The 24,939-nt window shown below is 48.1% G+C and overlaps 1 protein-coding gene across 1 annotated transcript in view; it reads right to left on the reverse strand.

Moving 5' to 3' along the window:
* Window positions 1-11,096: 11,096 nt before the first annotated feature.
* Window positions 11,097-24,939, reverse strand: part of CDCP1 (CUB domain containing protein 1) — a 29,184-nt gene continuing 15,341 nt past the window's right edge. Inside the window, exons 5-9 of the mRNA XM_056129357.1 lie at window positions 18,186-18,407; window positions 17,099-17,479; window positions 15,261-15,626; window positions 13,788-13,875; window positions 11,097-11,517 (exon numbers count right to left, since the gene is read on the reverse strand). Coding sequence (XP_055985332.1) covers window positions 11,097-11,517; window positions 13,788-13,875; window positions 15,261-15,626; window positions 17,099-17,479; window positions 18,186-18,407 — 1,478 coding nt within the window. The remainder of the gene's footprint in view (window positions 11,518-13,787; window positions 13,876-15,260; window positions 15,627-17,098; window positions 17,480-18,185; window positions 18,408-24,939) is intronic.

A 24,939-nucleotide genomic window follows, 5' to 3' on the forward strand; every position in this document is an offset into this window, starting at 1 on the left:
TTAAAGATCTTCTGGTCTGTTAATAAACATGTTATTTCTTTGCCAACTCCAAAAAATTATACAAATATACTACTATAAGGAAACATATCCCTAAGCAATTATAAAAAGGCTATCTTTCTCTCCCTCTTTTTTTTTTTTTTTTTTGCTTTCTGGGCCACACCTGGCAGTGCTCAGGGGTTAATCCTGGCTTTGCATTTAAGAATTACTCCTGCTGGTGCTCAGGGGACCATATGGGATGCCAGGGATTGAACACAGGTTTGCTGCATGCAAGGCAAATGCCCTACCTGTTGTACTATCTCTCTGCCCCCATGAAATGTTATCTTACCAAGTTTTTGAATCTGCTAGGGAATGTGGATATATGATAGTTCACAGTGGCCCGATTCTTAGTTTTCATTGGAAATGGAGATGGCTTAAGGGCTAACCATTCTAATAATAATATATGTAAACAAAACTCAGAATAATAAAGGTTTTTTTTAAAAAAAAAAAACCTCAGTGTAGACTTTATCCTTACAGAAATGAACTCAAAATGGATCATAGACATAAATGTAAAGTGTGAAACTCTAAATCTCATAAAAGATAACAGAAGAGAAACTTGGATGCCTCTGCGAACGGTGAGACTTTTTAGGTAACAGCACCATAGGCACGATCTGTGAATGACATAGATAACTGCTGAACTGGTGTTCGGTTTGTTGGAGCAGCTGGGATGAAGGAACACAGCGCCCTTTGAGCAGCAAAGGCTCAGCCAGTTGGCCACATACTGGGAATGCTGTTGAGGCCGGCTACACTGCAACCCCAGAGATTCTGACTCGGTGGTTGTGTATGGGGTCCATGAATTTGCATTTGATATAAGTGCTCTGGCAATTTGGAGACAGGTTTGAGAAATCCCTTTCAGAGACTGTGGGCCCTGGAAGTGGCTCCAGTGAGTGCAGGCAGAAAAACACTGAGGGGTCCTTTTTTCCTCATTGAGGCCAGAGGACAGAAAATGCATACAAGGAAGGCTTAAAGAGACCTCAGTTTCAACAAATTCAGACCTTGCTGAAAATGAGGAAAACAAAGATGCCCTCTGTAATCAGATGAAAGCTCCCAGAGGAACAAGCAGTTCCAATTAGCTTGTTCATTGTCCAGATGAGTTCACTTGGGCCTCCCTGTGACTGCTGCATTTCTGTCGCATCCACAGGCTTTCAGTGGCAAATTGTTCTTTGAGGTTAATCAATGCCCATTATGTAAACAACACAGACCAGAACCATGAGTCTAGTTACAGACTTGAGATCTTATTATAATGTTATAATGGGTTGCATTTGCTTTACACAATGGTTCTCATTGGAAGCCTGCTTTAAAAAAAAAATAAAAGCTTATGTTCATGCTATTGGGGGGGAGGGGGTTTTGGCCACACCGGGCTGGGCTTGGGGGTCGTTCCGGGTGGTGATGGGATGCTGCATGCAAAGAGAGCACTCCAGCCCTTTGAGCCTTTCCTCTACCCCCCCCCCCCCCACTCCTGCTTCTGGATCTAGATGATGATAGTGGCTCTGGGTTTGGGGCATTATGAGAGGGACATGCAGGGTTAGGGGGAGGGGAAGAAGGGGAGGACAAGGTTAGAGGTGTGGAAATCTGCTCCCCATTACACAGACTGACCTAGGCCCTCCTCCCTCCTTTCTTCTGCTACCACTTTACCTGTTCTCTCTCTCTCTCTCTCTTACACACACACACACAAGTGCGTGCGCACATTCACACACACACACACACACACACACACTTTTTTGGAGATATTTTTCTAGTGTATAACGACAGGATAAAACTTTAAAACAGTGTTGGACTATACCTGGCAGTGCTCAGGGCATACTCCTGGCTCTGTGCTCAGGGATGACTCTTGGAGGTGCAGGGATTCAAACTGAGAGAGGCCACATGCAAGGCAAGGGACTAAACCTTTGTTATTATCTATTTCTCTGATGTCAACACAGTGACTATTGTTCGTTTTTTGTTCTTTTTCTGGGGGGCCATACTTGATGGTGCTCAGGTTCTCAGGGATCACTCCTGGCTTAGGGATCACTCCTGGTGGTCTTGAGAAACTATATGTGGTGCCAGGCATCAAAGCGGAGCAAGATTTGTGCAAGGGCACTTAAAGGGGTTAACTGCCTTAACCCCTTTAACTATCATCCGGTCCCCAGTACCATGATTTTCATGATGATTTCTCACTAGCTAAGGAAATAATGGCATGAAGAATGTCTCTTTTTTTAAATTAAAATTTATTTTAGGCACAATGGTTTACAATATTGTTAATGGTATATATATATATATATATATATATATATATTTTACATAAATCATTCCAGCACCACACCCTCCACCAGAGTCTGTTTTTCCACTGTTCCTGTGCACAAAATCCACCCCCCAATATGTCCCTGGGGTAAGCTTCCTATTGAAGATCAGTTCTAAGTTTCTGTTGCTTTTGGGCATTTGTTATCCCCCTATTTTGTTTCTTTAATATCTCGTCATATGAAAGAGAGAGAGAATACTGCATCAGTCCCTCTCCTCCTGATTAACTTCACTCAGCATGAGACGCTCCAGATCCATCCATATAACAGCAAATTGCATGATTTTATCTTTTCTTATGGCCAAGTAGTACTCCACTGTGTACATGCACCATAGCCTCTTTTCCTAGCCATCTTTTCTTGGACACTTGTGTTATTTTCAGATTTTGGCTATTGTGGAAAATGCTGCAACTAACATAGGAGCACAAATTCTTTTCTGAATAGTTTTTGGGCTCTTGGGGTAGATGCCAAGAATTCTTAGGTCTATTGGAAACTCAATTCCTAGTTTTTTTTTTTTGATAAGTGTTTATATTGCTTTTTGTAAAGTATGGACCAATCAACATTCCCACTAGCAGTGAATAAGGGGTTCTTTTTCTCTATTTTCTCCTTCCTTCCTTCCTTCCTTCCTTCCTTCCTTCCTTCCTTCCTTCCATCCTCCCACACCCAGAGGTACTCAGGGTTTACTTTTGGCTCTATGCTGAAGGACCACCCCTGGCACGGCTCAGGAGACCATATGTGATGCCAGGGACTGAACTTGAGTCAGCCTGGTGCAAGGCGAAGTTTTCCCGCGCTTCTCCTCAGCTTAGTCCAATGGTTCTCAGTCTGTGGTTCTTGGGCTGGCGCTAGCCTGCAGCTATAGAATGGACAGGAATCACTACTATAGGCTTCTGACTATGTACCTTTCTCAGGCTTCTTTGTGGTCCGGGTCTCACAGGAGCACAGCCCAGGACTTTGCCAGGACTTTCATGCAGGGTTGGGCACGAGCGACCCAGCTTCTGATTGTGTATGCCCAGAGGCGAGGAGAGAAGGATCAGGGCTGAGACTGAGTACCACACGTTCTTCTCTCCTCACACACATCTTTATTTTTTTTTAAATTTATTTCTTTATTGAATCACTGTGGGAAAAGTTACAGAGCTTTCGGGTTTAGGTCTCAGTCATGTAAATATCAAACACATTTCCCTTTACCAATACTTATTTTTAACCGCGAACCCCAATAGAACCCCACCTCCCACCCCTCCCAATTCCTGTGAGGCAGATGAGTTCTAGTTAATACTCTATCTACTTTGACTAGATACATTGTTTCGATAGAAGATGCACAATTATTGTTTAGAGTTTACGACCCTCCCCCCCCCAATCAAACATGCTGAAACAGCGTTGTGAAATGATTTGCTTTCTACAACTTGGTTTAAGAATAAAATGATGTCGCACGGTTTTGGATTTCTGCTATTTTACTTATTAACCCTGGAAGAATTTCTATTAAAAGTTAGATAGTTAAGAGATTGGTTTCTGTGCTCTGGAGTCGTGGCCGTGCCGGAGAGCCGCTCGTGGGGGGCAGCTGGCGACCTCGGTCGAGCGTGAAGGACGGCCCATTATGCCCCCCTTCCCATGAGGTCCCTGCCGCCCCCCCAGCCGCAGCTCAAACCTGCTATCCACAAGGCTCCCGTGCGGCCGCCATCTTTCTTTCCAGAGAGGAGCGGGCGAGTGGGTCAACACCCTTTCCACTCCGGGCAGGCATGCTGGCTCAGTTTAACACATAGTCCATTTGCTTTTCTGCTCCAAGCGGGTGGCTCTCTGTGCTAAGTCCTTGTGCCTCCGGTCACACACATCTTTAATGGCGACGAGCAGCCTTGCAGATCCTCCACACCCTTCTGGGGGTTCGTTGAACCCCAGGGAGGGAAGTATTTGCTTGTCTTTGGAGTGGAGCATTGGTTGAGGTGACCTTGGAGTCCTGTTATAAAACATGCACCCCTTCCCTTGGGGGCAGGAGTGAAGGTGGGGATGAATTTGGAAGCAGCCGGGAGGGTTTGGGGTTGCTTTGCTCAGTGGCTCTGCCACCAGATTCTGGGCGATCCCTGACCTGGAAGAGGAGCTGCCAAGCCTGAGAGGGCATAGAGATGGGGACAGGGTTCCTTCACAAGGCTTCTCTCCTTGCAGAGGAAGGAAAGAGGACAGGCAGACAAGGCTTGCACGGGGGCTCAGGGATGAGGTGATCTGGGATTTCAGAAGTGGGGGCTTCTGGCGAACAGAGCAGCAGAGGCCCCAAAAGTCTCTGCAGTCAGCAGACACCTCATCTCTTGTGGGCCTGTGGCCTTGGGCAAGTGGCCACTCTCTAAGTGGTGCCTCCCTCTCTTCTCAGTAAATTGAAGTTAAAATAAAGCTGCTGGGCTGGTCAGGGGCTCCCAGCTCAAGATATTTGCCTGGCTTCTAATTTCTGCCTTCCTCTGCAGTTTCAAGGATGACACTAAGTAGAAGTAATTGCTGGTAAAACAACAACAACAACAACAACAGGTCTCTAACGTAACAGACGCAGCTTTTAGGGCACCTGCTGGGTTGGGGCAGATGAACCAAGTACAAAACAAGACGCTTCACTTCTGAGTAGAGTACCCGCGTGGAGGCAAAAGACATGCAAGTACAAATGTCAAATTCATCAAAGGATAGAAGTCAAGTTTAGAGTGTTTTTGATCCTGAGGATTGGGGGATTGGAAGGCTTTTCCAGAGGAAATAGGCTCCAGGACTAGAAGCACGGGTGGGATTTTTCACTAAGAGGGAGGAAGAGCTATCTTTGACTGGGAACTGTCAAGGTTCAGTGGCATGAAGGTCTATAAGACTGGTAGTGTCTGTGACGCACCCCAGGAATTTGGGCCCTGCTGGGCTGGGGCACCCGGTCAGGAGCTGTGTGCTGGGTGAGGGACGTGGAGGAGAAAATGGCCAGACAGTGAGCTGGAGAGGAGGGTTTTGTTCTCAGGGACAAAGCTGAAGATAGATTTCAGAGCAAGTGAGCCACAAGATGAAAAGAAATGAGAGAAATAAGGGGGTGGGGGTGCCAGAGAAGAGTCTAGAAGGCCTGGGATGAGTGCCAAGGATAAACGAAAATCAGGTCCAATATTCTGGATCCGGGTGAGGGGAAGAATCCAAGCATCTCAGAGGAAGATGTGACCTCAAAGGCTGGGATGTCTGAGGGTGCAAAAAAGCACAGTATAAATGACATCTGTACCTATATGTTCATTGTAGCTCTGTTCACAATAGCCAGAATCTGGAAACAACCTGAGTGCCCGAGAACAGACGATTGGTTAAAGAAACTTTGGTACATCTACACGATGGAATACTATGCAGCTGTTAGGAAAGATGAAGTTATGAATTTTTTTTTTTTTTGCTTTTTGGGTCACACCTGGCGATGCACAGGGGTTACTCCTGGCTCTGCACTCAGGAGTTACTCCTGGTGGTGCTCAGGGGACCATATAGATTGCTGGAAATCGAATCCTGGTCAGTCGCGTGCAAGGCAAATGCCCTACCCGCTGTGCTATTGCTCCAGCCCTGAAGTTATGAAATTTTCTTATATAAGTGGATAGTCATGGAGAGTATCATACTAAGTGAAATGAGTCAGAAAGAGAAGAACAGATGTAGAATGACTGTACTCATTTGTGGAATATAAAATAACATAGTATGAGACTGACACCCAAGGACAGTAGACACAACGGCCAGGAATATTGCCCCATAGTTGGAAGCTTGTCTCATGAGCTGGGGAAGAAGGTAGCTGGAACAGACAGCGGATCACTAAGTCAATGATGGTTGGAGGAATCGTTTGGGATGGGAAATGTGTGTTGAAAGTAGATAAAGGACCAAACATGATAGTTTCTTAGTATCTATATTGCAAACAATAATGCCCAAAAGTAGAGAGAGAGTATGGGGGAAATTGTCTGCCATGGAGGCAGTGGGAGGGTTGGAAAGGGGTGGGTATACTGGGGACATTGGTGTGGAGAGCATGCACTGGTGGAGGGATGGGTGTTCGATCATTGTATGGCTAAAACTCAAACATGAAAATTTTGTAACTGTATCTCACAGTGATTCACTAACAAAAAATAAAGAGTCTGGGATGTAGCTCAGTTGTTGTGCCTAGGTGTCTCACATGGGTGAGACCCTGAATTTGGTCCTCAGGACCAAAACCATTAACAACCACACAAGTTCCCACTGTGTGGGCATGTGAAGAAAACAGCCCAATTCCAGACCTCCAGCTAGTAAGGAGCAGTTGGGAAATGCATTCACATTGAAATGGAAAGGGATAATGGGGAGCGGGGGGATGGATTAACTTCTGGAGTAATCAGATGTTAGGTACCACTAGTAATAAGGAACTGATCACTTTTAACGGGTGGCTGAAAATGTGGGCCTGGCACCAGGGAGATACCCACTAAGATTTGGGGTGTTTTCTTCATAGAATAGAGGACACTTGGAAGGCATGGATTGTGTGCAAGAAAGAGGAGGCCAGAGGCCTGAGAAGGGGCAAGGGAAAAGCAGGACATGGCCTAAATGTGGACAAGGGGGTGAAGGACAAAGGCAGGCGGGAAGGCCAGAGAGTAGTATAGCAAGAAGGGTGCTTTTCTTGCTTGTGGTTTCCAGAACTACATATGGTCCCTTGAGCCCCGCCAGGGTGGGTGTCGAGCCAGGACTGAGCCCTGAACACTGCCGGATAAGGCCAAACCAAACCAAACCAAACCAAACCAAACCAAAAAGATGCCAGAGAGAGCTGTCAAGGGCACGGACACTTGGCTTCTATCTCTGCAGCCTGCTCTAGCACTTAAAGATGGCTCCAAACTCTGACACCTCCCGTGGTGGGGCAGGAGTCTTTTTGCTTCTTGGAACCCAGCTACCATGGTTGTATGAAGCCCTAAACACCGTATGAGAGAGAGAGAGAGAGAGAGAGAGAGAGAGAGAGAGAGAGAGATTGTGTGTGACTATGTGTGAGAGTATCTGAGTGAGTACATGTGAATATATGTGTGTGTGTGTGTGTGTGTGTGTGTGTGTGTAGCATCTTATAGACAAGAGTGCAAGCTCCCAGCAAGCATGAACTTGACCCTGTGTGATCCCATCATCCTGAAAATGGATTCTGGTAGGACAGTCCCACTTGAGACCACGTAAAGCCATTCTGGCTGAGTCCTGATCAAATGACAGATTTGAGAGAAAACGTTCTCAAGTCACTGAAAGCACTTCTTTCAGAAGCATCTGTCTGCAATGCACTGGGGTCTCCTTGCCAAGTGCATAGTGACTGGCTGGGGTCCGTTGGGCTCTTCCCTCCCATCCTTTGTTCTGGTGTTGGGGGCACCTGCACTGGGCTCAGAGCTTGACTGCGGTCAGTGGTGAGGTGGGGCTTCAGGTCTCTCCAAGGGGCAAGAATTGGGAGCCAGCACACGAAACCTTGTATCACCTCAACAAGAATCGAACTGACACTTCCCGGCCTCCTGGTTACCCAGTGGCAGTGCAGAGCTGTTTCAGTGAGAAAGATGGCAGCTGCTTAGGCTTTCAGTTTTTTGTTTTGTTTTGTTTTGCTTTTTGGGTTACCCCAGCGATGCACAGGGGTTACTCCTGGCTCATTCACTCAGAAATTACTCCTGGCAGTGCTCAGGGGACCATATGGGATGCTGGGAATCGAACCCGGGTCGGCCATATGCAAGGCAACCACCCTGCCCGCTGTGCTATCGCTCCAGCCCCCAGGCTGCCGGTTCTTCACGTTCTTCAGCTGGCAAAGCGGGGCTTGAGCCAAAGCAGGGGCAAGCAGTCAAAGCAGTTCAACAACTGGAAGTCCATTTTTGGGGTGCATTTGTTTATTTATTTTTTTAAAAAATGTAGGAAATGAACAAAACGTTATCTCAAATGTATCTACAACAAATAAATTACTTCCAGGGCAGCAGATGCAGACAGACCAGTCTCTGACCTTGACCAAGCAGTTGTTGCACAAACTCACACTTTCGGCCCGCTCCTCCCCCAAGCTGAGTGTCCCAGCACTAGAGCTGGGTGCGGCCTTGCTGGTGAGCACGCAGGAAGCACAACATATGAGTGTAGCCTGGCTGGAAGAGGGCCACGCCTGGTCCCCAGGCGGCTTCCACATGCACCTTTGCCTGACTTCAGAACTGGTTTAAAGAAAATAGTGTGGGATGTCATGGGGGTGGCAGGCTCACGGAGGTGTAGGTGTGAAACTAGGAAATCCGTTTGAGGTCTCTGGAAGGAAAGGTGATGGGTGGGTGGCCACCAGCCCGCTGCAGAGAGGAAACCAGAGCCTCACAGAGAGTGGGTCAGGGACAGGAGGGATGGAGGACCCAGGTTCTCAATGAGGATGTGAGTTCAGCAGAGGGCAGGAGCCCCCATGGTCTCTGATCCTTCACAGAGAGGGGTAGCTGGGCAGGGCCAGCCTTTCAGAGAGGAAAAGTGCCAAAGGCAGCATGGTGGGCGGTGGAACAAAACAAAGTCCACTGGAATTTTCCTTGCTCCTGGAAAGAATTCAAGAGCTCTTAGAGGACACCAAGTCAGGAGATAGGGAGAGGCTTTGCATGGGGGAGGTTGTTTCCAAGGCGAGTGTTCAAAGCTGTGTGCTGACCAGCTGGAACGCAGTCCACCTCTTCCTAGACCCCAGGACTGTAAAGGCCATGCTCAAGGGGGCTAGGCTGGGAACACGAGGGAGCTAGGCTGTATGTGAGTAAAACCTTTCCTGAAAGACACACCCGCCTGGAGACTCCCTCTTCTCAGTTAATAAGGGTCCTGGATCCCAAACATCCCCACCTTAGTACAAGACTAGCAGCCCTGCTAGGCATTGATCATCCGTCTCCATGACTTTCAAACAAACAAACAAACAAACAAAACAAAAAGGTAAAGAGATGTTTCTGCTCAGCACCAGCTGGTGATTGTGAGGGGACGGTGAGTCCCAATATCTGATCTTCTTTCTATCTTTATTTTTATTATTATTTTTGGGGTTTCTGGGCCATACCTGGCAGTACCTGGGGCTTATTTCTGGTTCTAGGGACCACTCAGGAACCACTCCTGGCAGCCCCGGGGGACCATATGGGGTGCTGGGATGGAACCTGAGTCAGCTGTGTACAAGACAAGTGCTCTATGCGCTGTACTATAGCTCCCTCACATATTAGAAGTTCTGATATGATTTTTTTAAATGTACAACTTTCTTTTTTTTTTTAAAAAAATTCTCTCTCTCAGGACTGGAGAGATAGCACAGCGGGCAGGGCGTTCGCCTTGCACGTGGCCAACCTGGGTTCGATTCCCAGCATCTCATATAGTCCTCCGAGCACCACCAGGAGGTAATACCTGAGTGCGTGAACCAGGAGTAACTCCTCTGCATCGCTGGGTGTGACCCAAAAAGAAAAAAAAAATCTCTCTCTTTTTCTGCCCCTACACCAGAAATGTTTGTGAGGCCCACAGGATGCCAGGGATTGAACCTGGTTAGACACATGCAAGACATATGCTCTAACTGCTGTGCTAGTTCCTTGGTCCTAGAAACTCATTCTTAAAACGTTTCTGTAAGCTAAATGAAAGCCCCAGAACCCATGGGTCACGCTATGTTCTTCCCTGGCAAAAGGGATCAGGATCCTGAGTTGGGGAGATCAGGTTGGGTTCCTGGTGGGGCTTTCTAAAAGTGGGAACCCTGAAGATTGAGGGAAGGGGGAGAACCAGTGCTGTATTCTGACCAGCCACTGGAAAACCAATGCTGCATCATGACCAGTCACTGGGAACACTCGGAAACCGAGGAAACCAGGCAGCCTGGAGCAGCGGAAAAGGTGAGCATGTGGCTTTCCCCTGAGCTTCTTAAGAAGGAGCCCAGCTTGGCCGACTCCTTGGTTTGAGATCCGGGAAACCCACTTCGCACTTCTAATCACCAGAACCTCAATACAAGAAACCTGTGTTGTTGCAAGCCACCAGGAGTGCCAGCCATCCTTATAGGGCAAAATAAACCGATACAGGGGGCCACTCCTGGGGGCATTGGAAAAAAATTTAGGAGATGAAAATATCCTCCAAATTTTGGTTTAAATGCCCAAATGTGGCTGCAGCTGGAAAAGTCTACCCAGAAATTAAAAGAAATTGCTCTCATTTCAGGGATTTAAGGATAAGGGGACCCAAGAGGACCCTCTGCAGTGGATGACCAGTGCAGAACACTTAGAACTCTCCTAGGAAAGCAGCTCTGTGCTCAGTGCTGCTCACACAGACATCCTCTCCTGACTGGGTATGCTGCAGACTGGTCCCACGTCCAAGGGCACCAGCTCAGGCTTTTCTGGGGTTCGGAAGAAGTTAAAAACCACCAGCAATAAGTTAGCAACAGATGTCACTGTGCCAGGTAAGAAACAGCTGTGTGGTTATCCACTCGACGTCTTAAACATGAAGAGCAAATAAATAATAGTAGCAAAAACAGAAAGAAAACTTGTCATTGCATCCTGGGCAACGTCCCACTGTGAGGGCTCCTAGGAGTAAGGATTAGCATCCGGTATAGGTCCAGGTCCGACTCCAAACCCGAAATCCATGGCACGCTGTGAGTGGGGTGACTCACACCCTCCCCTCCATGATGGCCTGAGTTCAGAAGGACACGAATTGTGATGATTGTAGCCAGCTCACAAGTCATGGTTTCCGACTCATCAGTCTCATCACGGGGTGAATCCTCCTGGATGGGGCAGTGGTTGGTGGAGTCCAGGAGAACCAGCTGCTCCTTCGGCCAATCCTCTTCTTTAGCTCTGGCGAGGTGGCTCTCAGGGCTCTGCCGGGACCTGATTTCTGCAAAGTCTCTGGCATGCAGCCACATTATCGTGTGGGCTCCTCGGGCCCCTGGGTATCCAGCAAGGGAATGTTTGTGGTCCCCGTGTTTGCCTCCACATTGTTGGGGTGGGAGAAGGTATAAGGTTCGCTCTCAGACTCAGGGGATAGCTCATCTGGGGTCAACTTTTTCGTCGGGGCCCTGGAGACTGAGGGGGGTGGGGAGGGAGGGCAGCTTCCCATGGGGCCCTGGAAGGGCTGGTAGGTGTCCACCTCTGCCTGGCGGAAGGAGCCGTTGGACTCCTGGAGCAGGTGCCCATACACCATGGTGTCCTCGATGACCGCGTACACGTGGGAGTCGTTGTCCTTCCGCCCTTTTGGAAACTTTTTGGGCTGCATTGGCATCTGGGTATTGACGTGGCCGTTGTAGACCCCAACAGCTGGACCCTTGTGTATCTTCTTTTTCCTGCTGTGAGAAAGGGAACAAAGGAGAAGTTAAGGCATGGGTCAGTGTGTCCCTGCAGGCTTCTGACCAGTCTGTCCCAAGCTGCCCACTTAGCCAGTGAAGGCTCAGAGGGGACCAGTGTCTGCCTTCTACCATCAAGGTGCAGACACAGTGTTACAGAGCGCATCTTTCAAGCTTGAGTGAGGAGTGCATTTCAGAGCTGCTACGTGCAATCCTGGGGGAGATATCTAATAGCCCTTCTTTTCTATTGGAAGCATAAACCCCAGCCCACCCGAGACGGGCAGAGGCCTGTTGAAGCCCACCGTCTATATCATCTCTCTTGATACCTTCCCGGAGCTAATTCTCTGTCCCTTTCTGAAGTGGGGGTAAGCGCCTAGATTTTATGTGGTAATAACACGAGACTCGAGATGGAAAGTAAAGTCTTAGCTTATACGGGGTCTGGGACAGAACTGAGCATCAGTGGAGACTGTGGCTCCTTCAGCAGTGACTGGCTGCAGGGCTAAACATCTCAAAAGAAGACAGAATTCATGCGTGTGTGCAGAGCTCCTCAACACCACCAATGACATGTGACTTGTAGTGCTCATTGAAACTGGGACATGGATGGGCATTCCTGCTCCCTGCCCAGGAAAACAAAGCTTTGGGTGGGGAAGACAGCCTGGGAGCTGACCAGAGATTCAGATGGAGAACAATACCCCAATGGATATGATAGGCCCACAGCACGCAGGCTAGAGAGTCACTAATCATGGAACTGACTGTACTTTCTGGGCGATGAAAATAAATTCAGAACTTTTAGCTTGTAACACTGATTCTCTGGCCAGTAAAACAGTTCCAAAGTCTTCTCTCTGAGACTCTCCAGTGCTTTTACTATTCAGAATTTTTTTTTCTTTTTTTTTCGCTTTTGGGTCATACCCGGAGGATGCTCAGGGCTTACTCCTGGTTCTGCTGTCAGGAATCACTCCTGGTGGTGCTCAGGGGACAATATGGGATGTTGGGGATAGAACATGGGTTGGCTGTGTATAAGACAAATGCCAAACCTACTGTACTATCACTCTGGCCCTTCCAGAAGCTCTTTTAGTTCATTTGAGCCCCAAAAGAAAAGGAAGAAGAAACCATGTCTTATTGTATTCCCAGTGCCTTGCCTGGTTTCTGGTGCCTAACAGACTCTCCAACAGAAACACTGATGGAGCAAACAAGTTCAAAAGACCTTGTTCCCTCTGCAGATCCTACCTGGGGTAAACCAAAGCGGGTGGCCTTCCCCAGGCAAGGCTGGGGGCTGCTGTGTTCAGGCTGAAATTGGGGGATTAGAGATAGATGTGAGAGTTGGACCCACCCTGGACCCAGCACCCTCCCGATGAGGAAGCTAGTACCAGGTCGTCCCGTTCAGCTGCCCACCAACTGCCCACTCCAACTAGAAATTTCTCACTCAAGAAATAGGATGTTCTGCTGCCCACCACTCTGCACTTCTGTTTCACACAGAAAGGGCTCGTGGCAGGCTGGCCCTTCCTCACCCAATAAGATGTGCCTAGACACTCTCATCACTGATCAACTTCACTTGTTTGCTCATGGCTTGGTGAGCAAACAAAATGTTATAAAAATGTGTGTGTACATTTTTCAGAAGATCCCATCATACAAAGAAACAAAGATTCTCTCTCCATGGCTTCCATCAGAAATACAAGCAGAACTGATACAATCTGGAGGCAGCTTGTACTGAATAAAAGAGGTCAGCACCTTGTTTTCATAAAACGGATATTGCCAGCCTGAGGGGGTGGCATTGAAGGCTGGGTCAGGCAGCTGGGCTTTCCTCTTGCCCACAGGGCTGGCTTTCTGACGCTTGTCTGAAGGCCTCTGAGCACACACATCACGGACAGTTTAAGAAACGGGAGAACCAGCTGGACCACATGTGCCAGTTTCCCTTAGGAAAAGGGATGGTGCATGGGGAGAGGCCTGGCCTGGTGGGACCCACAGACAATTCTGCCAAGGATCCCCTTTGAGGCCCACAGCTGGACTATTCCCCAGACTCTGATGGGAAGGCAGTGGACATTTCCTCAGACAGTGCTGGGATAAGGCCAACTCGGCCCCACACAGGTCTCCTGGTTTGAGGGGGTTTCTTTTCCCACCCCAGGTAAGGGAATTTTCCTTTCTTTAAGTGTAACTTGCTTCTGGCAATGTTATCCAGCACTAAGCTTCCTGGAAATGGGACAAAGTTATTTCCAGAATGACTCCTCATTCTGGAGTGTCAAATGGGCCGGAGGCATCCAGGAGTGTCCACCTACTTCTTTTTCACACAGCAAATGACGAGTCCAAGGGTTAACAGCAATAAGGCGCCACTTCCCACCACAGTGAAGATGACAATCATCAGGTCTGTGAGGGAGAGAGAAGACAGTTATCTTGAGAGTCATGGCTGCAGGAGGCTCTCCTTCCCACCCTGCCCCTCACTTTGGGAGAGCCGAATTTCCTTTCTCTGGAGTCTGGTCAGTCCATTCCAGGCCTAACCTCTGAGAGGAGTGGTGGCAAGCTTATGTGAGGGTGAAACTGATACCATGACAAGCTGCAGCTAACATTAAGTCTCAACTAGACCTCAGTTTCTGTTTCCCCAGAGCAGGACTTGCAGTTTCTGGTAAACTCCTAATTCAGCAATTTACCTAGAAAAGAAACTGGGTAGTTGGATCTGGCCAGTCATGAGGGGTCGCCGTACCCTTCTTGGAAAGAACCCTAAACTGTTACTGGTACCTGCTAATTGCTGACCACTGTTGTAACAGGGCAATGCTAAAAATAGATCAGTATATAAACCGCTATTAACTCTGAACCCTATATAAACTGCTTGTGATTTGGAGTCAGGGTCCTTGTCAAGACTCCACTCACTGCATTCGATGAGACTTGGACCCTAGCTCGAGCTAGCCCATAAAGACCCTTTGCTTATTGCATCACAACTTGTCTTTGTGTGATTCCTCTGGGGAGATCTCGGCCTGGTTTAACACCTGAGCACTCTCTCAGGAGAAGCCAGCCAGTGTGCTGGTCTGACTGTGCTGAGAGCATGCTGAAAAGAAGCCCAAATTGGCCATGGGGAGAATCGGGGATAAGAAGCCAGGGAACCAAGTCAAGAGCTGGCAGCGGGGCTCAAGACACCCATCTCAGGTAAGCTATCCCAGCCACCCTCCAAGTATCTTAGAGCAGAGATGAGCCACCAACTGTGCCCTGTTGCGATTCCTGACTCATGGGATTGTGAGCAAACAAAATGGCCATTGTGTCCTATTGCTCCAGCCCCCAACCATGTCTTTTATGATGTGACCCTGCAGCTCCTCCCACCAAGAGATGGAGTGCCTTTGTCTAGCTCACACAGCTGAGCTCCTCACCTACGCCTCAGAAGAACTTGTGTATTTTCTCCAGTCTCTTGTGGCTCTTTCCGCCTCTACCGGGGGCTCAGCCCGGTTATCACAGCTGCTCTTGGCTGGACTCTGAGAGAGAGTGTCCTGCCAGGATCACTAAGCCCTTTAGCCAGCCTGCTGCTTGGGAGGTGTCAGGGAGGGTAAGCTCTGAAGAGCCCTGCGCTATGCAGAACTGCCTGGTTCATCTACGTGCAGTGGCACACGACTATTCTGAAGCTACTGAGTTCTGACACGGCTGGCCATGCAGCATTATGAATGTCCAGACAGCCAGGACCCAAAGCCTGTATTCGGATTCACTTCCTCAGCCTGCTCCGATTTGTGGCCCACCGATGTCCCTTCGGGACTGCAGAAGGCTCTTACTCATGGTTCTCGGGGTGAGCGTCACCCAGAAGTGCAGGTCCAGCTGTTTGCCGCTCACAGGGCTGCAGTTGGAGATGTTGACCCAGAAGCTGCGATGGTAGCAGCTAGGCTTGGGGAACGCGTCCACCTCTAGGTTGAAGATCTCCTCAACATGGGTCTGCTGCTCCTGGATGATCATGAAGGTGCGCCCTGTCTGGCACACCACTCCGCTCCGCTCCTTGAGGAAAGTCAGGCACGCCATCTGGTCCCGGGGCACGCTGATGTTCCAGGACACTGAGGTTAGGGGCGGCATGCCCCGGTCCCAGTTAGGGGTCCTCAGGTAGACCTTGCTTTTCGTGTCTGGGGTCACCGTGATAACACCCTCATCTGCAGGAAAGAAAAGAGAAGTCACACAGTTGGGGTTTCACCTCTGTGGAGGGCAAAGGCGAGGGGGAAGGACCCAAGTGCACTGTCCAGTCTCCGTGATGAAGGAAAGTGGTTTCAACATCTACACGGCACTGGGGAGCAGCCACCACCACAGCTATCAGTCAAAGCCCGGCAATGTGCATGGTGTGATGAGAAATAGAATTTCCCATTCTCCTTATTATTAACTGAAATTGAAATCACCACATGTGGCCAGTGGCTGCTGCACTGGTCAGCACGGAAGTAGAATCTTGGTCAGATGAGACACTCAGGTCTTTCAAAAACAAAAGACCCCAACAACAATAGCAACAAGACAATGAGTAAAACCCAGCACAGCTGGCTACACCAATGGTCATCGCAGCGGCCTTTCGGAGGTTCCCAACTCACGGACACTCACCAGCTCACGACTTCCTGGAGGGACAGGGAGATAATCAACTTTGGTTCTAGAGGTCACCATCACTATAAATGCTGTAGCTATAAGGCCAAGAGTGCTTCTGATACACCAGTGAACCCATTCCTGACCTGAAAAAGGCCATCATCTCACAGTGATAAGAATGAGTATTATTTATTTTCAAAGACTCCCCAGAAGGAGTTTCTCTGGTTAATCCTGTCAACATCAGTCAGCCTGGCCTGACCATAATTCATCTGAGGGCTGGATGATGGCCTTCCTGTCCACAACAAAGGACCTAGTTAACCTCAAATAAAGATCTTGGTCAACTTTACTCGAGCAAATCGATGAACAACGAGAGGACAGTACAGTATAGTACAGACAGTGGTCAACTTTACAATGGTCTCTAATGCAATGGAACTGTTCTCTGAACACTGTGTGTGTGTGCGTGCGCGCGTGCGCACGCGCACACACCCATACACACATGTCTTTGGGCCACACCCAGCAGTGCTCAGGGGCCATATGGGATGCCAGGAATCGAACCTGGGTTGGTTGCATGCTAGGCAAACACCCTGGTCTGCTTTACAATTTCTTCACCTCCTCTGCATTCTGAATTGTGCATAAAACATCTTCTGTCACTACCTTAAAGATCCAGGACTGGGGAAATGAGGCACATTCTCATTTGTGTCTTGTCTGTTTCCAAAAATAACTTGGAACTTGTTTACTTATTCGACCACTTCCCAACCAGGGCCTCCTGTTGCCAGAATCGTTTCTCTTTTTTTTTGCAGTTTTGTGGGGGGCGTTGTATGGGGAGGGAGAGAGGTGTTTCAGGTAACATCCAGCAGTGCTCAGGGGTTACTTCTGGTGATCAGGGATCACTCCTGGTGGGCTTGAGGGACCATAAGGGATTCTGGGGACCAAACCCAGGTCGAACACGTGCAAGGCAAGCGCTCTACCCACTGTACTATTTCTCCAGTCCCTCTATGCCATCTCTGGAAACTGACAATGAATACAACAGTACATGGTGGGAGACCCCAGAGCCTCTTACCTTTGAGGTATGGGATAAAGGACACGGTCAGGCTCTGCCTAAGCGCCTCTTGCTGGAAGGTGGGGGCAAAGGTGCGGAAGGTCACGGAGATGTTCTGCTTCACCTGGATCTGCTCGATGGAGCCTCCGGAGCAGAAGGAACCAAAATGCAGATTCTGACCAGGGGCGGTACTAGTGACGAAGTAGCTGAAGCTAGTGTTGCAGGGCCGCTCATGCGTGTACTGCTGTAGCTTCTGGGTCGGTACCAGTGCCAGGCTGAGCTTGTCCTCAGGCACCTGCAGCTTCCAGGAGAAGTCATGCAGCTGTACAGGCAGCTGGAGAATGTCCCAAGGCACCTGGAGTGAGTAGGACTTCCTGGAGCAGTACCGGTGGTCCAAGCAGCCTGGAAAAGAGGTGGTGGTGTTGGCCATGCAGGCACGTGGATGGGTCAGGGGCTTCCCTCTGGCTCTCTGGTCTCCCCCACCCTCTCCGCCCTACTCCTGGCCCCCAGAGACTCCATTCTAGTCTGCCTGCTCACTCAGGTTCTTACTGTTTTATGGGCTAGTCGACTGACTTGTATGAGTATTTAGAGTCAAATGTTCTTTTCTCTCTTCTGGGAATCTGCTTCTGGGATGCTAAATGCCTTGTGGGCAGAACTGTTTTCCCTCCTTGGGGCTCTGCTGTCCTATCCATGGGGAGCTGGCTCTGGGCAGAAATGGACCTCAAGATTGGCAAGATGCAAGTATGGCAGAGATCCTGGTGGCCCAGCAGGAAGGTGAACACTGATCTATTTGTTATATAATCAGCACCTGTCTGTCATAGCTAAGGGATAAAGGGAGAAAAAATAAAGGAAGCCAAAGTTTGGCAAGCTCTAGTCCACGGGGAGAAGGATGTAGTGAAAGTGTGGGGGGCATGTTAGGGAGTGACCAGGCGAGGCTTTGGGAGGAAATCCGAGGGCAGGATTATTCCAGAGAGCCGAACTGAAAGGCAGGTGTGGGGCAAGGACCACACTGCTGCCTGTGCTAAGCTGTCACTGCAAAGCATATTCCTCATCCTGATAGCTGCAATCTCCCCAGGCCCCCCACCGAGAAGACCCCACAAACACTAACTTAGGGTCTTCTCGGCATTCATCCACAGGCGGGTCAGGTTATCGCACAAGAAGGAGATCTTGTGTTTAGAGCCTGGGGTCAGGGTGATGTTGGTGCCGCAGGTCCGGGACTCCAGACACACGAAGCAGCCAGGGACAAACTTGCGGCTCAGTCTGATGGGCCGCGGCTCGATGGTGACCGACATGGTTCGCTCGTTGCTCAGGTCGACCAGGTAGGTCTTATCTGGAACCACAGAGAGAAGGCAGGTGTTATGAATAGCGTAGCAGGGGCCCCGTGGAGTGGCATAGAGTCACACCAGGCCTCTGAATGGGGAATGCTGGGGAAATCTCATTATAGAAACAATGTTATAATAACTTTATTTTTAAAAAAATGTTTATTTTGCTTTTTTTGGGATCACATCTGGCAATGGTCAGGGGTTACTCCTGGCTCTGCACTCAGGAATTACTCCTGGCAGTGCATGGGGGAACCACATGGGATGCCGGGGATCGAACTCGGGTCAGCTGTGTGCAAGGCAAATGCCCTACCTGCTGTACTATGACTCCAGCTCCTGTTATAATAACTTTAAACAGAAAGATACAGATGGGTTCAGAAGACAGTGCAGAGGACTAACATGCATACTATGCAAGGAGGTCAGTGTTCAATCTTGGTACCACATGTGGTCCTCAGAGCACGACCAGGAGTGACCCCTGAGCACAGAGCCTGGAGTACTCCCTGAGCACCGCTGGGGGTGCCTCCCACCAAAATAAGTAAAAAGAAAGACATGAATTGCATTAACTTTCCTATTAAACTCCTTTTATCCTTCTAGTTCATTTCAGTCCTTGTTCCTACTTAAAGTCTATGTAACATTTTATATTCATCTTTTTACTTATTACTTTATATGTTTTTACTTATTTTGTTACATGGTTTTCACATTCCCAAATCTTTTACAATATTCATTATAAATCTTTTATAATATTCATTACCTCCAGTCGCTGCATAATAAGTCAACCACATGAGATTCGCCAGCATTTATTTAAATACCATGAGCAGTGGAATTACTGCAGAGATATTTAATTCCCAGCAGTGTGAAATTACTGCAGAGACTGAGGACTCAGAGACAGGAGAGAGTCACAGGTATTATTGTACCATAAGTAAGAAATAAGTAAGGAAAAGAGGAACTATTCCGTAGGCCAGGCCAGAAGTCAGTCTCTCCCAGAAGTAAAAGAATGAAATTAGACTGCTACCTCAAAGCAGTGAACTAAACAGAAACCAAGAGGATATTCATATAGATGTGGAATAAATACAAATTATAACATCTAAAAAGAAATTTGAGCATCTCTATCTGATCGCAGGAGCCATAAATCATTACTAGGAAAAACAGAATTACATAGAGGATGATAGAGCAATATGCAGAAAAGGAAACATAAATATCCAAATTACTACATATGCAGAGTTTTTATATCACCGGCACCAGAGACAGCAATGAGTGCACCAATGCTTCCTGCCAACCAGAAGGGTAACATTGAGTCTGATCAGATCAACTGGAGGTTGTGGGGAAGCAGGTGCTCTCCATAGTTCTAGCAGGAGTTTGGGATACTTGTGCCATAGGGAATTGAGAATTAGTATGAAAAGGGAACCCCGGCAACATGACATGGGGATAGAGTCACCCTGTCCTCCTGGTAAACAAAGAAGCAATCAGTGCTGCAACAGTCAGGTACACCATGAAACAGTCATGAATGGAATAATACACGGCAGTTAACAAGACGGGAGAAATCTAAACCAACAATCATGTACTGCTGAATAATGCAGATAGGGGAGGGAAAGTGTCCTTAGGGATTCTGTTGTGTGAACGTCACACTCTTGCCACATAAACCTAGAAGGCATAGCCCACTACACACCTAGGTGAAGTGATCTAGCTTATTGGGATCATCATCATAAATGTGGCCAACCACAGGCCAAATGCCATTCAGTGGTTTAAGGCTGAGCTGAAGGAAGAACAGCGAAGCAATTGGATAGTCCCAGCGAGATAGCACAGTGGGTAAGGGTGCTTGCAAGCAGCCCATATGGGTCCAATCCTCGGTACCACACGTGTCCTTCAAGCACCACCAGGAGTGATCCCTGAGCACAGAGCCAGGAGTAAGCCCTGAGCACTGCTGGATGTGATGTCCAAACCAAAAGAGTTATACAATCATATATAGAATATGGAACCATTTGCTTACAAAATCTCCAAAGTAAAATAGCTCCTTCTAAAGACGAAGTCATGAAATTCATATACAAATGGTACTACATGGAAAGTATCATGCTAAGCAAAAACAGTCAGAAAGAAAGGGACAGACATAGAAAGATTGCATTCATTTGGGGAACATAAAGTAACAAAATAGGAGACTGCACCCAAGAATAGCCGAGATAAGTACCAGGAGGATTACTCCATGGCTTTGAGGACAGCCGCACACGCTAGGGAAGGCAGCTCAGATAGAGAAGGGAGCACTAAATAAAGGGTGTTGGGAGGTTCCTCTCCGGATGGGAAATGCGTGATGAGAGTAGACTACAGACCGAACAAGATTGCCACTCAATGTCTCTTTTGCAAACCACAGCACTCAAAAGGAGAGAGAGAACAAAAGGGAATGCCTTGCCACAGAGGTAGGGTGGGATGGGGGGATGGGGGGGTGGGAGGGATACTGGGACTGGTGGTGGTAGAGAATGGGCACTGGTGGAGGGATGGGTATTCGATCATTATATAACTGAAAGCCAAGCACAAAAATTTCTAAGTCTACAACTGTACCTCATGGTGTTTCACTAATAAAAATTTAAGAAAAACAAATTAAATAAAATATTTATTTTATTTAATTTATTTTAAGAAAACTTTAAGAAAATTTAAGAAAAATAAATAAATAAAATATTTATTTTATTTAATTTATTTTAATATGTATTTTAAGAATATTTATTTTAAGTGATTATTTAAGTGAAATAAATAAAATAGCTCCTTCTATATGAACATACTTACGTAAGTAAATGAAGAGATGAAGAGAAAGTATAATAAAAAACCAGAAACAAATACTATTAAATTCATAACTTTGGTTATAAGAGAGATAGAAAGAGAAAGAGAAAGAGGGAGGGAAGGAGAGAGGAAGCGTTGGAAATGGGGCCAGCATAGTTGGTCAGGAGGGTTTTTTTTGTGTGTGCTTTTTGTTTGTGTGTTTTGGAGCCATACTTGGCGATGCTCAGGGCTTATTCTTGACTCTGAACTCAGGAATTATTCCCAGAAGTGCTCAGGGGACTGTAAGTGGTACCTGGGATCCAACTTGGATCAACTATGGCGAGGCATGTGCCCTGCCCACTGTAGTGTATCTCTCTAGCCTTCTAGAAATAGTTTTCAACTCTTGTTGCTGCTGCTGTTGTTTTGGGGCCACGCCTGGCAATGTGTAGGGCTTACTCCTGGCTCTGTGCTCAGGGGTCACTCCTGGAGGAACTTAGGAAATCATAGGGGGTGCCGGGGATCAAATCCAGGTTGGCTGCATGCAAGGTAAATGCCCTACCCACTGTACTATCGCTCCAGTCCCTCAACTCTTCAGAAGATGGGGTTGCTTTAAAAAAGCGTTGTTTCACTTGATGATGCCACTGCCTGAAGGCCTAACCAGTCACTTTTTGCCTCATTCATTCTGCCATCAGACTGGGAAGGTGCCTGCAGGTGGTGCTGCTTCTGCTGCTCAAGGGTGTTCTTGGTTTGCTCATCAGATCCCTCAACCTCCCTGCATACAACACAGCAAGTAAGTTCAACATCCACCTGTGGGTTTGCTAGGATTCTTCCTTCCTGGTCACCAGACCCACATCAAGAATGGAATTGCTCTTTTTAAACAGGGTGCCAGGGGGTTCAATCAGAAACACAACAGGAAAAGGGGCAAAGTGGTGATACCTGCCAGCTCTTTTCTTTAGTTCTTTTTTTTTTGGGGGGGGGGGTCACACCGGCTATGCTCAGGGGTCACTCCTGGCTCTGCACTCAGAAATTACTCCTGGCGGTGCTTGCGGGACCATATGGGATGCTGGGAATCGAACCCGGGTTGGCCACGTGCAAGGCAGACACCGTACCCGCTGTACTATCGCTCCAGCCCCTTTTCTTTACTTCTTACTGTCTGTTTCTAGGTAAGTTTCCCCGTGAGTCTAATAATCATAGCACTTGAACAAGATAAGCTGCATCAGAGCCAGAGCTAGGATTTTAATGTTGCTCACTCAAATGTGATTTGGTAGAGAAAATGGTTCGCTTTTCAAATGCCTGGACCCACATTAAGCTCATTTCCTACTGGGCTTTAACATTTGTCTTCACAATTGTAAAAAATCTTTGAGGGGCGACCAGGGAGAGGCCCCAATGACTCTTCCCCTAGCCGCCCGGGTTTCGGGCTGCCCTGGGCCACTCACCCAGACGGGGCGGCCTGGGCCATGGGGCAGATGGTGGATGAAACGAGTGACAAGCCGGGTTGATTGATCAGTTGCCACTTATTCCATTGTCCCCATGCGCCTGCTGGAGTCCCTCTGAGCCTCCCATTCTAGTCTCTCACTGCCTCTTAATTCTGCCTCCTTCTGTCTCTCCCACTCATCTCTCGGCGCTCCATCTTGCAGCCTGGGCTCTCTCTCTCCACGTGCCTGCTCCTGTATTCTTCTACATTCTTCTCTCTCGGTCCCCCTTGCTAGCCTCTCCACGGTTCATCATGCTGCCCTGCTCTCTCTCTCCAACTCTTTAGACTCTCCCACTTCCTCACACTCTGGGCTGACACCGCACTCAGTCAGGTAGCAAAATCAGCATAAGAAAGCCCTTCCTGAGGGCCCACCAGGTTCAAAAGGAACACCACCTAGGGTGTTCCAAAGCCCTTCCTGACTGCCCAAGAGCAAAATGCCCCTTAAGGTGTTTTTCTCTTTTCCTCAGTCCAATAATTCTATCATCATCAATACTAGTTTTGTATGGTCACACTAAGAGATAACATTCAGGCTTGTAGGGCAGCCCTCCTGGGAACATCTTGCCACAGACTCAGACTACAGTGCTCAGGCCAGATTAATCGTTCCTAACCCTAGCAGGGTCCGAATCTAGTTACTACTTTTTGGATCATGACAGCATTTGTACATGACCAAGCTCTTATAGTTAAGCATTATGGCGCTTTGCCCAAGCCCATCTCGATGCCAGGGTAGCACAAAGCTTACCGCTTGCCCTGGTTCCATCCAGTTCCTCATTGGGACCCTGCCTGTGGGGGTGCTAGGAAGTAAGGGCAGCTGAGGCTTAGGTGAGAGAACAGATGCCCAGGAGGAAAATATCACTGAGAGTTACATTACAAAAGCATAGCATATGCTGTCTTCTTGTGTCCATACAAAAAGGACATTGCTCTGAATAAATCATGCAAAGGACTTAGGGAGAAGAGAAAATATTCACAAGTCAATAGAGCACAAAGAAAGAAGTTACAAATAAACACAGAGGAATGGGAGCACTGTGATGGGAGCACCCAATAAACCTAAACTACCTAAGGCTAGGCAGGAAAGAGAAAAAGTGTTATCCTACACACATTTACCTGCAGGAACCAGTGTCACTCCCAAACTTCCCCCAAAGCTTAGAAAGGTAAAGTAACGTCCAGAGTCACAACAGCTGGCTAGTCAGGGGTACCCCATTCAGTTGTGCTAAGAGGCTACTCCTGACTAAATGTTGGGGTGGGGGTGGGGTCACTCCCAGTAGTGCTTGGTTGATGGTGCTGGGGATTGAATCAGGCTTCCCTCATGCAAAGCAAGCTCTCCAGCCCTTTGAGAGCAGTGGTCAGACCTGGGAGTATACTCAAAGGTCACCGTGGCTATACCTGGGGGGCCTGCGCGTGCAAGGCTTCTGCTCTACCACTTGAGATATGTACCCCCAGCTCCTCAGTAGTTTCAATATTCATTCCTGTTGCTGTGGATATCATTCGCTTTTCCCCTAATTATTGCTCAGCAACATCCCATACGTTGAGAATACCGTATCTGCTACTCTGTTCTTCTATTCACAAAGGCTTAGGTTGCTTCAGATCTTTGACTTTCATTAATTCGTCTGCTGTGCATGGTCTTCTATATATTTTGGAAGAACCAAGAGGTTTCATTTCTCTTGGGTATGAAACTTCTGGACTTCAGGTAGGAGTAAGCTTAACTTACAGAAGAAGCTGCCACAGGGTCAACCAGGAGGAGTTGAGCTGCTGGACGCTCCTGGAGGCTCAGGGTCCCTCATTCTCTCCATCACTGAGTGGTCCAGGCCTTTGCTGTTCTGGTTGTCCTAGAATGTATGAAATGGCACTGGGGCCTGGCAATGTGTCTCTCCTGTGAAAGTGACTGTGTAATAATCACACTGGGTGGAATGAGACACCCCTGAAGTGGAGCCCAACCCCGTTGTGTATCATTAGCTGGGAAAAACACTTCTGATTTCAGATCAAGACAGACCTCTCATGGTGGAACCTGTCAGGAGGATCCTGGACCCCCTGAAAAACAAACTGTTGCAAAACTCAAACATTCTAGGCATGCGCTTTCTGTACTCTGCATTCTCTATTGGAAGGCTGGCCTGCTGGACGTGTAGACACAGAGCACCAACATGTTGCCTGAGGGCTGTTTGCATTGGTGACTTTAGCAGGCGAAACAGGATGGAGAGGAGAAGCTGGCCTTCCCCTCTCATGGGGGTGGGGCGTTCAATGTGAATCCTCCCCAGTCACGTTCCTGAATCTTAGAACAGTGACAGTGACCACCATGGGCTAGTTCCCCTGTCCATCCCCTGACCTTGAGA

Source organism: Sorex fumeus, unplaced genomic scaffold, assembly GCF_029834395.1.
Source record: "Sorex fumeus unplaced genomic scaffold, SorFum_2.1 ptg000072l, whole genome shotgun sequence".
NCBI lineage: Eukaryota > Metazoa > Chordata > Mammalia > Eulipotyphla > Soricidae > Sorex > Sorex fumeus.